General features: G+C 38.3%; 1 protein-coding gene across 1 annotated transcript in view; it reads right to left on the bottom strand.

The window, feature by feature from the left end:
* csmd2 (CUB and Sushi multiple domains 2) overlaps positions 1-19087 on the bottom strand; it is a 309743-nt gene that overhangs the window by 44592 nt on the left and 246064 nt on the right. The window contains exons 42-47 of the mRNA XM_053228691.1: positions 17716-17904; positions 14146-14323; positions 10866-11011; positions 10692-10772; positions 8615-8728; positions 786-974 (exon numbers count right to left, since the gene is read on the bottom strand). Coding sequence (XP_053084666.1) covers positions 786-974; positions 8615-8728; positions 10692-10772; positions 10866-11011; positions 14146-14323; positions 17716-17904 — 897 coding nt within the window. The remainder of the gene's footprint in view (positions 1-785; positions 975-8614; positions 8729-10691; positions 10773-10865; positions 11012-14145; positions 14324-17715; positions 17905-19087) is intronic.

Raw genomic sequence — 19087 nt, forward strand, 5'->3', positions numbered from 1 at the left:
AATTTTTGATTACAAGCACGGCTCTGACAATAGTACCAGATGTAACACAAAAGATAGGCTTATAGTAATGTGCTTATGTCTAATAATTTATTATTTCTATAGTAACAGCTCACACATAGGGACTTGTACAGCTGATGCTGCACTTAATCTAAGTCTAAAAATAAACAGATTACAAAATGTGTTGTTATTTAAAAAGAAAATCTGTAATTATTGATATGATTGATGATTTTGTTAGGAGCTGATTGCTTAATATTTACGAACAGAGTTCCTTTGTAACAGTCAGTTTCTGCCATGGCACCACAGGAAAGTTTTCAGGACAGAGGACTCTGTATTTTCTGGTTTCTTGTATAACTGACAAGCTGCATTTTATTTTGTGTTTTGTCTCATTAACTTCAAGAGAGAAAAACAGACACTGGTGAAGGAACAGTCTTGCAGATGTTCCATGAGATTAAATGTAACTATAAATTGTTAAAAAGTACAGTGTGTTGTTTGTTAATAAATAAACTTGTAATCTTTGGCAAATCGCTGTGGTATAAGAGGAATAACACATTTTGGCACATGCTTTAGGAATATAGTGCTTTTATCCTCTTCATATCACATCACCCCAGGGTGGATTATTTTTCTTTAACAGCACGACCCATCATGTATTATTCTTCACATGACCTTTGCTCCCCCCTAAATTTAAAATCATGACTTTTGGCAAAAGAAGAAGAAGAAGAAGAAGAAGATACCATTAGTGATGATATCATAACTGTTGGGATTGAAAAACCACTTAAAACACTCACCATCAAAGATTTCAAGCTCATCAAACTGTCTGCTGGTCTGGAAGTGTTCAATAGTGAAGGTAATGTTGTAGCCTGGCTCCACCTTCACTACCCAGGAGCAGGACTCAAAGTGGGGGAAGCCGCTGCCCGGGGACTGACTCAGAATCACTCCTGTAGAGGCTGTCAGCACCTCATTCATTGGACACGTCACTGGGAGGATCAGAGAGAGAAAGAGAGAGAAAGAGTCAGGTTACTTATACACACATGCAAATCTGTAGTCCTGCAAAGGAAACAGAGTCACTGAGGCAGATCAACAGTGATGTCTAGACCACTGAGGTTAGACAAGATAGTCTAGTTTTTAAGCAGCAATAAAAAAGCTTTTATTTAATGGGTTTGAAAGCACGAGGAACAGATTCATAAAAGGATCAATGCTGAATGATGACCTACTGTAGCGATCAATGCAACATTTGTTCTTTCTAAATGTTATATGAGAAAGCCAGCAGCCAAGCCTCTGCACAACTTAGGGTCAGAACAGTTCAAATTCCACCACTGCTAGCTCTCCAGCTCTAAAAGCAGGACCCCTGACGTGAAAAAAAGAAGCATATGATATTTGACAAATTCATGTCAGGCTCTGTCTACATCAAGGTGCGTGTGTGTGTGTTGTGTGAGTGTGTGTGAGATAGAGGTCTCAGTTCATTTAATTTAAAAATGGAACAATCTTTTGCAGGTGCTGAATTCAAGTCATTTTGGAAGTCGGACACACAGATGTGTACGTGTTGCAGGAGCTGTGAAAAAATACTGCTTAGCCTGTATAATAAGTATCCTTGCTGTCTGGAGAATTGATGCTTCATTTATCCATTAGCCTGTTTAGTTACAAAGCTGTATCGTTTCCCAGATATATTTCCAGAATAGGATTGTAATTTACCAAGGAGTGTAACTGACATGTCATATGTAGAGGTCATTACTGTGACTTTCTTATGAGTTTCTTTGGCCTGTGATGAGATGAGAAGCATATTTTCCACAGCACTGTTGAATTCTCGATTCTGGTCAGTCAGAAATTGTTGATTAATTTTCTTTATAGCACAGATCTGACAGAACGTCCAGCTGCAAGGATTATATTAATGCACTCATTCTAATGTTACTGTAGTATATAGTAGATGTTCCATATAAGCAGATAAAAACAAAAACAAAAGCAAAAAAACCTGTGTAATTGTTGATATGTTGAAGTTTTTGGGAAGGAGTCTCCAGTGTCAGTGCTTTGTAACCGTCAGAGAAAATGCTGTAACTTTATGTTTTCTGACACAGGGACATGTTCAGGCCAGACAGCTTTGCAGTTTCTCGGTAACATGACAAGCTGCGTTTTTTTTTGTCTTATAAACTTCAAAAAATAGAGAGAGTCTGGTGAAGGAATGACTGGTTGTAGTTGGTATAACATAACTGATAACAGGAACTAACTTGTTTCTATTTGTCATTCTTTAATAAATAAAGAAAAAAGTAATTGTTGGCCGATTGTTGTGTTATAGGAGTAATAAAATAGTTCAGGAAGTGCTGCTATAAATTTGAGGTGGTAATGCCATCATATCAGCATCATATCACTGATTATTTTTCTACATGCTCTGTCAGGCTTTATTACTTATGTACCATGCAGTACCCCAAACTGTAATGTACAGACATAACACTTGTTCAGTGTACTTGTGAGGCCATGACACCTTCCCACATTTATTTTTTGAATTATCATGCTTTATGCAGAGCCTGTTCTCATCACTTCACATTGGTATTAGCATCCCTCTTATTTATGCTGTGGCTGTCTGAATAAATGACAACACGGAGGAATAAAGCCTCACCTCTGACATGTTTCTAATATTCCATCTCATTTCTCTAGTCACAGAGGTTATAAACTATATTCTCTGAAGCAGACTAGAAGCTGGACAGAAAAAAAATGTTACCATTAAATATTCATGACACCTGGATTTTGGAAATGAAATATGGATTTTCCATTTCTTTACTTTCTAAATGAATCTACTGGAGCTGCAGAGTTTGGATGGTGTGAGTGTGATTGGGTTACCACTATGATTTCCACATGTTTGGAAAAGGTTTAAGGTAGAATTGAGTAGAATGTTGGGTTCTAATTCCTCTCATCTTTTTATGTGGCTAATCGTGCAATGCAAATAGTGATCTAACAAGTTTAGAAGAGAGAAGAGAGTAACTGCTCCAGTAAATCCAATCACTGATCTGTGCATCTTCCTTTCAAATAATCCTCATTCTTTGCATGTCTGTTACACAGAAGTCAAGTTTCAGGATAGATACCTGAACTTATTCTATACTGAAAGATATAATTGTTGACAGAAAGACAGCCTGTTTCAGTGAATAGAATAGTGCATATATGTTCATGCTTTCTGTCCACATGACAGCATGAGGAGGAATTTTTACACACACATATACACACACACACGCATATATATACATACATGTATGTATGTATGTATGGCAGCATTTGACTTCTCACACTTGCCATAATTACTGCATAAAAAGATTCCTATGGACAATTTGGACAAACTGTACCCTACTTAGTGAAAATCTGTGAAGCCAGTTCCATAAAACACTAGAATGCCATGTATACAATTACATATATAAATATATATATATATATATATATATATATATATATATGTTATTACATTTACAAATACAATTTGTAATACAAAGGCAAAAGACATTCAGAACAAAGTGCAATGTGTCCTTTACAACTTCCTATGTGCATGGTTCAGATAAATAACTTCAAACATTCATAAAACCTATCTACAGCACTTAGAAAACTTATAACTGGATTTCACCTTTACATTTAGAAAATTTTGTTATTTTGTTATTACTGTGTGAATCCATTTAACATCTTATCCTTGAAACGTTCTTTTCCAAGAAGCATCCATTGCAAGTTGAAATGTAAATTGTAAATTTTAAAAATAACATTCACTCTAGCCTATTACCTGAACACATTCATCCCAAGAAATATTGCAAATATCCTTCCAGTCACATGTTCAACAAGAAGTTGCATCTTTAAATTTCCTGAAGATCACGTGAAGCCGGAAAAGTCATTTTGTTCCTTTTTCTTTTCTTTCTCTCATCCTTTTTTCAGTGATATTGTGTGACTGACAGAGTCACTGTGAAAGTACAGCCCCATTACCCAAATTATAGATTGAAAATAAAATATTAATTTGAATTCTTTTTTAAATAAATCATTAGATTGTCCTTAATATCCTCATGTCATTAGAATTGGATGCCGTATCAGCCATATTTTGCTGTGAGCTCAGTAAGTACTGAATTGTAAGTACAATTCAATTAGAAAAATGTTACGGTTAGCATTGTACAAACTGCACAATGATTAAGGAGTAAGAATATTATTAAGCGCTCCTCTTGAGCAGATCTGAGCAGCTTTCATGTACTAGTGTGCTGAGCAAATATCATGCCCAGGCAAGTGTACTGCACTGATTTGCTTTGACACATCTCATTTATGAGAGTAAAATACAGAGGCCTGTGAACCTCTGTAGAGCTCCAGGGGATATAAAATGTACACATTGTTTCATTAAATCACAAAGGTAATCATAGTGGCGTATGAATGCTCATGCTAGCCCATCATCACCGCATAAAGAAAGATGTTTGTAGGTAAGCATCAGCCAAATGATTCAGTACAACAATATTTACTACATACAATAAGTGTATATGAGTTTGTCTGCGTTGTATAAACTGATGTCGTGACTACACATAAAATGACCTAGATGTAAATCAGGAATTACATAAGCAGTGGGCGCACTATGACATAAAATACACTGTAAGCATGTACACTAATGACTGGAGGGATCTCATGCTAATGATTACAGATGATTTTCATTTGGAAAATCATATTAAAACTCTGATATTGTAATTTGTAAATCATAATTCAGCCATGACCTCAGCCTATAGTACAGAATTGATTTAGATTATATTATATATTATAATGTAAAATATATATTTTTATATATATGTATATATATTAGCCATTCAGCATAAATAAAATACCTGGAACATAAATTGGCATACTTTGTTATTGGTTAAGCATTACAAACTAACTGTTGTCACCATTCAGCCATGTTACCTCCGTAAGCAAAGAATTCTATGTAAATACATAAACCATTTTCACCATCACTATGGCCGTATATTAGAAACAAAATCTACACACAGGCATGTGATGAGTTCCTTTAGATTAATGGCCATCTTTAAGGAAATATGTCACTCAGGTTCCTGAGGTTAATAAAATTGTTGAAGACACCACGCAATAAACAAACTCTGCACACTGAACACACTTTTATTTTTGAAAGTTTCTGCAGCGGTGGCATTTGTTGCTTTCTATTGATTTCACTCCAGGGGAGGCTTTTAGCTCTGTGGTACACTATATATAAGCCTGATGTTAAGCTCTCTGTAGTGTATGTGACTGTAATGGTAGTGTGAACGGGGAAACACTCTCACACATACACACAGACTTGCTGAAAAAAAGCAATTACATAAGAAATGCTCATTATTCATTGAGTAAAATTAAGTCTATAAATACCAGTATAAGCCAACACCTTAATTAACATATATGTTTGTGGTTGTTAATTGGCAAAATTCAGAACTGAGGCTGAAAAACAAGTTCCAGTATTTATACTTAGAGACCAGAATTCAGTAAATTGTCAACATTTAGCAATTTAATTTTTGTTATGTGGGCTTATTTTTAGCCATGGATTGAATAAACAGTCAATGCAGGTGCATCTAGATTAACTAAAGTAACATTTAATAACATTTTAAACAACATAAATTAATACACGTGCTAAATCACTTAACTTAAATGACTTAACTTACTTAATATTAGTTAGGTGTGTTACAATGCCTAAGTTCCTGGCTTGTTAATGTTAATTAATGCCTAACTAATTAAATAATGTGAGCATTAATGTGAAGGATTGTCCCCTTTTTTCCACTACAGTTTCTCTATGTAACCATCAGTGGTTCTGATTTGTCTTCAGCGGACTTGGCTTGAACATTAGACATGTTAACCTGGCAAATCTAAAGCGTTCCACTTTTGTCCTCAGTTGCCATGGCAGTGTGATGGCTAGCCCTGCTTTGCTGCTTAGTTGAACACCAATCCATGAGTCAAGAGACATTGGGGGGTGTTTGCCTGGGAAAACCTCAGTGTCCCTGTGACTGCAATGCTCACAGGAGACACTACTGCATGAAATGCAACACAGAAACATTCAACTAATGTTAATTTGCAGTCCCATCCTCTGGAATTCCCACAATGCTTTACCTTGGACAATGCATTTCCAAGGTTTCTTTGGAAGATACAGGTATCTGGGTTTTTTTGTGTGTGTACTGTATGTGTCAGTAAAAATGGAGGTCCTTTCTGTTAAGCAGAGATAGCAAACGGAAAGCATTGATGACCTGGAGGGAGATGAGAAAGCAGGAGAATGATGAGAGTGTACAGTGAGACACTGTGGAGCGTGATATGGGGGCAGCTGCAGCCTGGATATCTCTTGCATTTCAATGAGCTGTGCTTCTTTCTCTTCTCACCGCCTTCCCGTTCCTACTCTCCCACTCCCTTTCTGTTTGTCTACTAGCCCTTTTTTTCTTGTCCGTCTAGACTTATCTAAACCATATGACTTAGCTTGTTAGACTGAGCGATCCTCTTTTATATGTTCTTTTTTTGTCAATGCCTCTTTCCCTTTGTCTGTCTCAAAAAAACATCCCTTTATTCAATATACTATGTTCTTTAAAATTCCTTTCTTCCAGCAACCAAACCATGAAACTACAGAGAAGAAGAGCACCTGAGAACATCATAATATCTATACCCACTATATCCCCCCCCTTCTCTCTCTCTCTCTCTCTCTCTCTCTCTCTCTCTCTGCTCTGCTTGATGAACTGTGGCCTTTATAATATAACTGACAACTGAATAGAACATGTGTCACACCACCATGCTGCCGCTCAATATAAAGCCCTATTCATATAGGTGGTGTGATTAGCTGTCGTCAACCTTTAAATAATGATAAGAAGAATTACTCGAGTTAAAACTCTGGAGTGAAGGGTGAGGAGGTCATCTTCGAGGCTACGCTAAAGAAAAGCAAACCAGGCACTGCTACTTCCACTCTTGTTCTCCTGCTCCCTTCCACTCTTTGCTCCCTGTAATACTTGCTTATGCTAGAAGCGCTAATGATTCCTGTCTATAATTAGTCGCATTTATTAGGCCGTGTCTCTTCTGTAGTCTTTCATCAAAGTCTGAAAAACAGCTGCAATCTTTCCTACGATGCATTGCCAATAAACAGAAAAGACCAATCACCATTTACACACATGCTGAGTGAGGACAAACACAGGAAGAGAAATTGTGTTTGTGTGTGTGTGGGTGCATGTTTGTGTCGGCAGTTTTTTTTTTTAAGACGAACTGTCCACATAATGATTGGAATAAGTGAGGACTAGTGAGTTAAATTGAACTCACATATTTATATAAAAATAATACAGTAATACAGAAGTCATTAGAAATATAACAAATATTATATTTTGGGGATTTTTTAAATAAAAAAGAGCCATTTTTTCCTTTGAGTTATGCGGGTTAAGGTTAGGGTTAGATTTAGGTGGCACATAGCATTAATTAACTGCATTTCCATTTATGTGTTTGTGTTTGTGTGTGTAGAGTATTTATTTTACATTTTTTACAGAGTTCTTGTCACAAAAGTACAACCACTTCATAATTTATCTGGCAAAAAAAGTGTACCTAGAATGCTAAGAAGGATTTATAAATCTATAAAAAGCAGCTTAGTAGTTCGTCTTATAGGAATCACTTGATGCTGAATCACATACGGTGATCCATACCTTAAAAAAATGGACTTCACAGCAATTCATCATTAATTAGTTTGAATTATTCATGAGCACTTCTTATAAATAATTCAAGTTTATTTGGTGTGCTGTGAACAACCAAAGTCAGCTGACAGAAGACCAAGTAGGAAAATGAGTGTGGAGCTTTAAATGCTGAACTACTCATTTCACTGAGTGTGTATGATCATGGGACTGAATGCAAGTACTCTTATACATGAAAAAGTCATTTTAGTTCAATTAAGCAGGACTTATTCTACTGAGATGCTGAACTGCTGTGCAGAAGCGGTCCAAATTGGCTTTTGAATGATAGCTCCACAGTGAGCACATCATTTATCCTCTCATCAACTACCGAGTCACATGTTCAACCAGTGCTGAGGCTGATGCTCCTCCACTGAGATAGGAGAAAAGGGTATAATGAAAAGAGCATAATGACTAGGTAATTTGAGGCTAAATGAAATTGGTAAGAATGAGGAGACCTCAGGCATAGTGGAGTGTTCATATTTGGCTAGTTAATGCAGAAAATAGTATTATTTCTTCTCTTCTTTAAATATGAATTATGAAATACAATCCAGTCTTAGACTACCTGCAATAACAGGCAATAAGTCCTTTTTAAAATCATTAAAGACTAGATCACAATCATGGCTCAAATGCAGAACATAATAATAATAATAATAATAATAATAATAATAATGGTATAAAATGATGATTAGAAGGACCATTAGCAAGTATAACTGCTGTACACATCCAATTCATACAGATTTTCTGAAGATGTCTCATAAATGCCCTGCCATGCAGCTCAACCGGGTTAAGGTCATGTGACTGGGCAGGTCAGACTATTAAAGATAGCAATGCGTCCTTACTCTCTAAATACTTCTTGAAAACCATTGAGGTGTTTTTGTAGTCAGTGAAAATCAAACACTACTCAGAAAGACTAGACAAACACTGTAAAATCTTCTTAATATAACACCAAACCTTACCATCACAGGAAGGAGGTGGTCCTTCAAACTCCAGGTGTGTGCCCAGACGGCAGGTTAAGATGCTGTTCCCATTGAGGTGGTACCCCGGTAAACATCTGTAGCGCACTATATCACCTGTAGACAGCCAAAAAATGGAAAAAGGCATTGAAATTCTGATGTTCCTATCCATCTCAATGCAGGCCTGGCACACTTAATCAGCTCCACAAATAGATCAGGCTGCACAGATCAACAGCAGCAATGGCCGGTAATTTCTGTCTTGCCCAAGGCTTGATGAAATGCATTTCCTTTCATTGTCTGATATAATGACAGTAAGGATCCTGGGAGGGATAAAGAGACAAAGGGAGACTTGACATGCCTGCGCTGCAGTGTAATTAGGGAAACAGCACAGCACACTTTTCATTCTAACCTCTACCTGAGACTGCAGAAAGAGGATGCATGAATTTAGTAACAGTGACAGAGCAGAAAGAGAAAATCATACACAAGGTCAGTCAACGTGATGCATAAACAAATTGTATGGATTTAGCAGCATTTAGCAGTTAATTCAGGAACTGTAAACAAACTAGCTAACAGAGGATAATTTATGTGTGTATGTGTGTGTGTGTGTGTGTGTGTGTGCGTGTTTACTACTAAGACAACAGCCTTTGCTAAAGCAGTGAATTAAGCTAATGTAGTGCATAATCAATGATCAAAACAGCAGAGAATCAGTGTGAGTTAATGCCAGAGATAGAATGCTGTTTAAACCTCTACGGAGTCCTGATTACATGATGAATTTGCAACGTGAGAAATTTGCATCGGCCCAAAGTGAGTCACTTAAAGGAGCTGTTCATTTCAGAGCAGGGAGAGCAGTGATAAAGTAAAGACCTGGTACCACTCTTACAGGCTTATTTTTTATTTACTCAGAATAAAATTAGTTTGTTGACGTGAATATTTTTGCATAAAAAACACCTTAAAATTTGTCATTACATGTATGTTACTTTGCATATTGGTCGGCACGTGGGTAGCATTGTTGCCTCACAGCACCAGAGTCCCTGGTTAGATCCTGAGCTCGGGTTAATGTCTTTGCTAAGATTCACATTTTCTCCCCATGTCTCTGTTGTTTCCTCCCAAAAACATGCCAGAAGGTGGATTGGCTATGTTACATTTCCCCTAGGTGTGCATGAGCATGTGATTGTGTGTGTGCATGCCAGTCCTGTGATGGACTGGCTCCCATTCAGGGTGTGTTTATGTGTCATGCCCGGTGTTCCGGGGATAGGCTACGGATTCACCGTGATCCTGACCAGGATAAAGAGGATAGTGAAAGATGAATGAATGAATCATTTTCATACGAAAAAACATAGACATTTATGTAGTGTATTTATTATAATACACACAACACACTTTATCTATGTTATTTCACTGAATTTTTTCACTTAAGAAACTAAGAAAAACTCTAAGTCTAGCAGAAACACCTGTGAACTACTGTGAAAGTCAATTTTGAGAAAATAAGCAATAAACACAATGTCTGTAATCAACAAACTCCCAGGAAACAGTTATTCTCTCAGCATAAATAATTATGTCATCTAATGAACCATCTATATATAATGCTCCATTTTGCAAAATAAGTGTATTTTGTGTAACTGGGATAATCAAAATCAGCCTGATTACCAGAATCACAGTATAGAAAAAAAGAAATGAAGAAATATAGGATAATCACGCTGCTTTAAGCAACACAATGAGATCTCCTGTCTTGAATTCTGTATGAACCAATTTGCCAGCTCTGGCAATGAATCAGCATATCAGCACAGCCCTCTGGGATTTGTTGTGTTGGCGGTGAAGCAGCTTTCCCTCCTCAAAGTGAGTTCTGGAGGAGGGAGTGTGTTAGTGCTGAGGGAGGTGTGTGTGTGTGTGTGTCTGCCTCTGCTATTCTGGGAACATTATTAATGAGAGGCGCTCAAGCCTGAAAATGAACTGGCAGCCTGCTTCTATGTTCAAAATGTTCTGCGTACATTGGCAAAGGCCACACACTTATACACCACACATGCTCAAGCCTGGCACCCTTAATATTATGGTCTGGATGAGACAGAGATGGGGCACATACCTATTTTGAACTCTTTGCTGGCCATCAGGATTTCTGCATTGGGGATGATGGGAGGGGGTAAGCAAAATTCGAGTCTATAGGCTGGAGTAAGAGAGAGGGAGAGAAAGCTGCAGTGTAAATAAATTGAAGAAACCATCTGCTTTAAAATGAATGAGGGTAGGAAAGCAGAAATACCTTGGTAGTTGATCTTGAAAAGTCCACCTTTTTCTGAGTTGCTGCGGAACCGTATGAGGATCTGATTGGATGTGCTGCTGGGTGGGTCATTAGGCTCACCGTCTGTAAACACACCAAGCTTTCGTGCATTCTCCTGTGGTCCATCCCTGCGGAGAAAGAAGAGACACAATTCAGTTTCCCTAAACAAGTGGATTCTCCTAAATTCTCCTAAATTCCTACTCACACTGCTCAATTCTATTTGATCTGACATATAGAATTTTTATAAATTGAGTTGGAATCCAGCCTCACAGATTCCTTTGCATATTACAGCCTCCACGTTGAGGGAGTGTGCTCTATACCCTCCAAATTCTCAATCCTGGCTCCTGCTGGCTAGGACTGAGCACTGAATTACTTTAGAAACTTACACCTATCTTTTCCATCTCTCCATGCAGCTGGGGCAATTTGGCCATTTCCCGATCCCAATTTCGACTACAGTCAGTCAGTTTAAAAACCGTCTGTTGGTGTCTCTCTGAGTGTGCGCTAGAGATTACACTCTCTACTGTGCATTCAGAAGAGCCTGTCTGGCTGGAGGAGTGCTGGGTGGCTGTAGTATTCATGCTGCCAGGATGGAGCTTTTCCCTGGCTGTCTTCACAATCACTTTCAACACTGAGAAAGGGACATTTAATTACATCACACCTTAGTTTTGTGTAAACATGATTAAACGCTGTACTGCACTGAGGTTCTACAAAGGCATTACATTGATAACGTACTCTGGAAAAGCAAGTTTAATCGAATGAGGGCCAATGCTTCCTCTGCTAATATACATACAAACAGATATTGCCCCTTGCCGTTATAGGAAAATGATCAATGACAGCATGGTATGATTACCACCCTGATGCACTTTTCAATGACAGCATGCCCCGAAGTGTTTTATTTCTGCACTTTGTTGTGGGATGTTTCTGAGACAAATTAGTTTCTGTTATCACTTACACTATATGGCCAAAAGTATATGGACACCTGACCATCACACCCATATGTGCTTTCTGAACATCCCATTCCAAAGCTGGTCACCCTTTGCTGTTATAATAACCTACGCTCTTCTGGGAAGGGTTTCCACTAGATTTTGAAGCATGGCTGTGAAGGTTTTTGCTCATTCGGGCATCATTTGCTCATCCTCAGCAAGAGAATTGGAGAGGTTGGGCACTGATGTTGAGCAATGAGGCCTGAGGTGTAGATGTTGTTCCAATTCACCCAAAGGTGTTCAGTAGGGTTGAGGTCAGGGCTCTGTGCAGGCCACTTGAGTTCTTCCACTTCAACTTTGGCAAACCATGTCTTCATGGACCTCGCTTTGTGTACAGGGGCACTGTTATGCAGGAACATGTTTCAGCTAGGCCTCTTAGTTCCAAGTGAAGGGAAACTTGAAGCTACTGCACACAAAGACATTCTATACAATTGTGCACTTTGTGGCAACAGTCTGGGGAGGAACCACGTATGGGTATGTGATTCTGGTGGCCACAAACTATGAACTGTCATTCCCTCAATAGCTGCTCTTTTTCTCTTTCTCTTAAATTTAATAAGACAATACAAAATGTCTGTCTCCCATAAATGTTTCCTTCACCATATCAACCATTATACAACAGTTAGTTTCGGTCCACTAATTTGATTGGTCAAGCGGCATTCCAAGAGTGCTTATATTTAGTATTACAGCACTGGGACGTTTCACTGTTTATGTCACCATGCTCGTCTGTGCTCACCACATAAAATTCCACTTACTAGTTTGAAACAGTTACTACAGTAGTGTTAGCAACACGATCAGCGGGCATGGCAAATAACACTTTCCAGGAATATAACTGTTGATTTAACATATTACAGCTTGACAGATGAAGATGGAAAGGAAGAAGGGAAACCAATTTCACTGGAAACACCTAGCACAACGAGCAGAGCAAAAATAAACAGAACATTTGGCCATACTGTGTCCAAAATATCACTTACCCAATATTAATTTCTTGTTTATACAACTGTTGTATAAAGGTCCCTGGAAGACTAGTGGTTAGGCCACGGCACTCTCACAGTGACAGCCCGGGTTTGATTACCGGCCAGGGAACCAACCCCAGGCACTGGGGCTAAGCATGACAGTACACTCCCAGTGCCGATCCCAAGCCTGGATAAAACTGGGGAGGGTTGTGTCAGGAAGGGCATCCAGACCATTTTGCAGACCAATGATTCACACTGGTGACCCCTAACGGGAGCAGCTGAAAGTGGGAGCATCCTAAAACACTAATATTTAGTATAACCGCACTCTAGCTTGTGTGATATTGCTTAATTACGTGACTAATCTTTGTTAAATAATGACATGAACAATGACTTTTTTGTCTGTTTATTATTAGGTTTAGATCTTGTGGACTGTCCACCATACAACTCCTTGTGAATGAGCTGTTACTGTACAAACGATAGTGTATTAGACCAAGCTCATTAATATAAGCCTGTAAGCCAGCACTAATGTCAGAGCAGATTTGATAGAAAAATCAACACCACCTGACCAACGAGTTTGAGAATTCAGCAACACTGCAGTATAATGGAGGGTAGATGATTTTGGTTGGTATACTGGTGTGCCTTAAGACTGCAGGGTTTTGTTCAACTTTCCTGGACTAACTAAAGATGATTCAAGGCTGCTTTGATGGAACTCATCTGAGAGATCTTGAATAACTTTGTTAATTTAACACTAGACATATAGATATATGTAAGACCTGCACTAATAACCTGTCCCAGAGAAGCTGAGAGGTTAGACACGTGATAGTGACACAGAGACAGATGTCCGTGGTTACCCTGTACTTTCCACAACACAAACAGAGAAGCTAGGAGGGTGATGAATTATCCCCTGAACTAAAGCTTTGGCTGCTCACTTGTCCAGCAAGCCATTAAAGCACAAAGGAAAGAAAAAAGGGCATGGAAATTGTAGCACTGGAAGCAGCTATGGAAACAAATGTGATACACAAAAATCCATTACCAGCCTTCCAAATCCAATTTATTCTTATGGAGAAATTTGTAGTTTGCAATGTTGACTGATTGGTGTGGATGATGAGCATGCCACATGATGCAGTCATTGTTTACAGCAATAATAGGCAGGACAGATAGGACATTTATGGACATGACACGACAGATCAGAGCTGTGTGCTCTGTTATGACTGTGTCCAGCATCTGGTTCTATTAAAAAGCGCTTTTTAAAACAAGCATAGGATCTGTCTGAGAGAGTTGCCATTTGTTAGCTTTATAGTCACTATCAGCCAGCAGCTATCTCACCATACAGTGATGAAGTCATGGGGCCCATGAACCTGCAGCAGGGTGAAATTAAGGCGCACGCCCAAGCCAGGGGCCACCGTGATTAGCCATGTGCAGTCTGCAGAGCTCGGGTACTCCTCCGGATAGCCAGGAGAAAAGATGGTTCCATTGTCTGACGCAATATTCCCTCCACAAGGCACTATAAGGCAAAAGCAAAAATAAAATAAATAAGACACCATGAATAAGAAATTCCACAAAAGCAAATTCCAAGGGGAATCAGAGAAAAATGGGAGTCTTCTCTTTTTTTGCCACTCTTCCCCTAATGTGACTCACTGTGGCCTAGGATTAAGTTAGAAAGCCTGTTAGCATGCAAGGTCTGGGTCGGTATGTTCCAGCAAGATAAGAGAATAACCTTATCCAGGGGACAGGAGAACGAAGAGAGAGGTGGAATGACATAGATACCAACTTACACACAAACCCTTTGGGCAACAGAACATGCCCAAGACAGGGCTCGTTCCTTCTCTCTGCCCATGCCCCATTTCCAAGTGCACTTTAAAAATCACTCTGCCTAAAGCCACACTACACTTAGAACCATTTCCAGCATTTGAATATTCCTGGCCTGTCTGAAATTAAATCCTGATCCTACGCCTCAATCATGCTGGAGACGTAGAGAAACAACCAGTCTGAATTAGCACACACACTGAAAGCAGACGTGGACTCTGGACATTTACTAGGTTTCTCTGTGTCCTCTACCTCAATACCACCATGTCTTTTGTGACTTCTTTTTAATTTCTTTGTTAATTCCTAATGCAGCATGCTCGCTCCCTTTGCCTCGCCTGCTAAATGAACTATTGATCAGGACATTGATCAAAAGTACATCACGCTACTGAGCAGAAACGTGCAGTGATTCTATTGATGAGCTCAGGGCTGTGTAGAGGAGAGGGAAGAGGCCAGAGTTACAGGAAGCCAACTTCCTAACTTTGGTGACTGAGTCATTGGAGGAGGAGAGGATAGAGGAAGAGGAAGGGCATACAGGAGGATGTAGGCATGTAGGTGTGAGCATGGTGAACATTGATCACACCGGCTGTGCAGAATAGAGGAAGTATAATGCATGACTGCACACACAGAACAAAGTCCTGAATCTAATCTTTTATGGAGAGTGTGTAAGGCGATGCGAGGGCCTGTCCGTCAATCTACGTCTGGCAGAGAAAGAAAGAGAGAGAGAGAGAGAGAGAGAGAGAGAGAGAGAGAGACTGAGAAAGGACAAGTGATGGCTTACTACTAGCAGCTATCAAAAATGTCACTTACTTCTTAAGTGCTCTCTAAGCTTTTTCAGTATGCTTCTGATCAATACGCAAAGACCAAGGGTGAAGTGCAATAATGCTCGAACTGACTACCAATTGCTATTGATTTGTCCAATGATAAATACTGCAACCTTTTCTGGATAGTGGAAAAAAAAGTTTAGATTATCTAAGTTGTGTTGAGTGTTACACTACTTCTTTCCAGTTTCATTTTGAACACAAAAGGGATATCTTGGACTGACATTGAAGCAAGTAAGTAAACTGCAGAAGTTCTAAAGCAAGCACCAACTTCCTTTCAGAACCTCAGTCCAATGGATGACGTAAGTCTGTCATGCACAAAACCAATATTCTCTTGAATACAGTACGGAATGTCAAAAGTTAAATGTGAGTTTTAGACTGTCTTTTAAGATTATTACTTGTCACTCTGAATGAGATGATCTCAATAAAATCTTTCTATAAAATATTGCAAAAACACGTGTTCTCCATGTCAGATTATACAGTGAAGGTCTAATGATAGACCTGCTATTAAAGATAATAATGATCTGCTTATGTCATCAATCAGCACGATCCAGGTTATTTTTTTTCTTTCTGACCATTAACTCGCTTCATTTACATTTCTCCATTGTTTCTTATTATCCTATGTTGTCCTCCTATTGGTGGCTTTTGTTCATTTTTTATTAAATGAAATTTAATAAAATTTAGTAAATAATTATTTATTTAAGATTGGTGGCTTTTAGAGGAACATCGTAGCAGCAGTCACACTTTGAGATTTTAATTAAAAATTTCAGACACTACAAAAACTTTGTCATTGGCTGTCTTTGGTTTCAATGGTACTAAATCAGCTGTCGGTGAGCACATCACATTATGCATTATAAGACAGCCTCACGAGCAAAGAATACTCTTATGATGTGTGATTAGTGTCTATGACAGCAAAATTGGGCCAAAAACATACAGTTAAAAGCTATATTTGACATGTGCATGACCAGAAACTTAATAATAAGTATACATCTGCTTCTCACTTAATGTACAGTCAAACAATCTGATTAAGATTGCTGTCAGTCAAACATTTTCTTCTCTGTGTTAACAAATACTTTGCATCCTGTTTGTTATTGCGGCTGAATATACTCTATAGAGATGGTTAAAAAACTAAGATCTATTAAAATGGAAAAAGGGTGTAGAGATATATTTGTAAGCCTGGTGAATAAGTTAAATAAATAACAAATAATAATAAAAGCAGAGTTCAGTATTGGCATAATACTACTGGGAAAAAGTGTCAAAAATCTACCCGCTAGGGCAGAAAATGGCCAGACTGTACACTTGACTGAGTGTTGACATGGAAAAGCATCTGTCTGGTCTTTGAAAACTTGCTTTTGCTATGTAAGCACTCAGTCATTCCAGCATGCCTTGAGGTCCTGCACCAGTATCTCAGTGCATGCAGCATCTTCCTGTTTCGTCCAAAAAATCTGCTGATGTGACTGCAGCAAAATATAGTAGTTTTTTTTTATTATTTATGGATTCCCTGGAGTCCTGGGTAGCATTACTTTACAACTATGCAGTTATATGCACTAAAAGACTCCATGACAACACATTCCTTAAGATCAGTGTTCATATGGCTACATGAAACCTGCACAGGCACTTCATGACAACTGACATAAATATGCATAAAAGTGTATAAAGACTTGCATAACAACTGGCATAAGAATTCTTTAGATTATTTTGGCATTGATTTTTGTTGCGTTTTTTTGTGATTTTTGTTGACAAAAGGTTATGACATGGTTTTTATTAAAACTGATTTTGTATCGTAGTGTACAAACATTAAAACTCACTCTTATTGACAATACACATAAATCCCTGCCTAATGTCTTGCATGGCTTATTGTATGCATACGTTTTGTTTGTGTGATTCTCTCAATGCTAAACAGAACAACAGTGGAGAAAGCACTGGAGGAAGAGTGCAGCACAACCTGCATTATGAAATCTTTTCTACAAGTAGCTTGCAATTGCATTTTTATACCAAAGAGAACAAAATTCCATTATCTTACATCCTGTAGCTTTAAATATGAATATATGTATATAAATAGGCCTTACAGTAACGTTACCTTGATTCCAACTTCTAGAATTTTGAAGGCTTGGATTTGTGTACAATGGGCTAAAAAAATGATTGTCTCTTTCCCATTAAATAATGTTAGTCAAACAATGCAACTACAACCTACTACAATCTGACAAATAAAGCACACACAGTATTTACATTTTTTTCTGAACATTACTGTTACAAGCTGAATGGACTCTACCTTCACACCGAGGAAAGGGATGGTCCCAGGTACGGGTTGTACCATGTTGGCAGGTGAGAATGGACTGACCCATTAGTTGATATCCTGGGTAACACTCGAAGGAGATGGACTGGCCTACATTGTACCCAGCACCCACCACCACTCCATGGTGAAAAGGCTCGGGGTCTGAACATTCTTGGAGCTCATAGGCTAAGGAACAAAGACAAGCAGACATAAAACCAATCTCAGAAGTCGATCAAAAACACAGCTTGTCAGAGTCCAAGATTGGACTTGTGCGCCTATAATAATGTTTTTGTGATTGCAGTCAAGATCGATATGAGCTCTGGCTCTATACACAGCAGATGTCTATTTTTGATAAACTGAAGGGACTGACTGTACAGGAAGTTTAATGTCTTTTCAGAAGAACAATTCAGTCCAAAGTTTTCACAAGGCAGAGACGGAGAGGGTGACCGAGGCTTTTAAATAACATTACACACTGGTAATGAACCATTTTTGCACTGACTCCGGGCTTAGAAAGGTCATAGAAAGATCACATAAAACAACAGCTGGAATTCTTATGGACTGCACAAAACTGCACATTTTACTTAACAAAATTTAAGGTCACTCGGTGATTCTTCATATCGGCGTGCAACCGTTATCTTAATAGCACTCCTTAAAGACATTTTATGAAAAGCATAGCAGAGGCTGATCTGATTCCTACTTCAGGTTTAAAAAAACCCCTGCACACCCACCTCAACCAATTTAATTTTAAAATGCCAAATGCTCAAGAATGTATGCAGGGGTGAGAGACAACCCAGGGATAAAAATCTGACTAAGGAAATTGATTTCAATGGATCAAAGCATCTTTAGTGCGCAATAAGCCACACGCTGAATATGAAGTCTGATTTATATGATGATGTTCACATAATTATGTAAATATTGGTAGCGCTTTTCAATTCTGCAAATGTTTATTCCAGCACCGACTATGGTTGCCCTTTCTGAGATAAAGTTTAATTTATCTCAGAATAAAGTTTAATTTATCTCTGAAGTTTAATTTCAGAGTTATACTTATAAGTCATGAGACTCACGGAATATATAATTGACAGAAGCAGTTCAGGCCCACTAAATTTTTACGGCTTTATATAATTATGCCTGTTACTGTAAGTGAGTGATTGACTAAGAATGTAAATAACAAAGGCATTCAATTAATTTCTTTTGTTGGAGTGTTTTTGCATGCTGTTGGACTACAGTGATGAATTGTAACATTTGTAATCCTGTTTGCTTTGATGAAGTACTGCGATAAATATTCTACCCTTGGCGTTTTTAGAGTCAGACATACAGATTTATGCTTTTTAAAGTATGATGATTTACACTCAAACAAACTTGGAGCTCT

Source organism: Pangasianodon hypophthalmus, chromosome 23 (genome assembly GCF_027358585.1).
Source record: "Pangasianodon hypophthalmus isolate fPanHyp1 chromosome 23, fPanHyp1.pri, whole genome shotgun sequence".
In the NCBI taxonomy this organism is placed as follows: Eukaryota; Metazoa; Chordata; class Actinopteri; order Siluriformes; family Pangasiidae; genus Pangasianodon; species Pangasianodon hypophthalmus.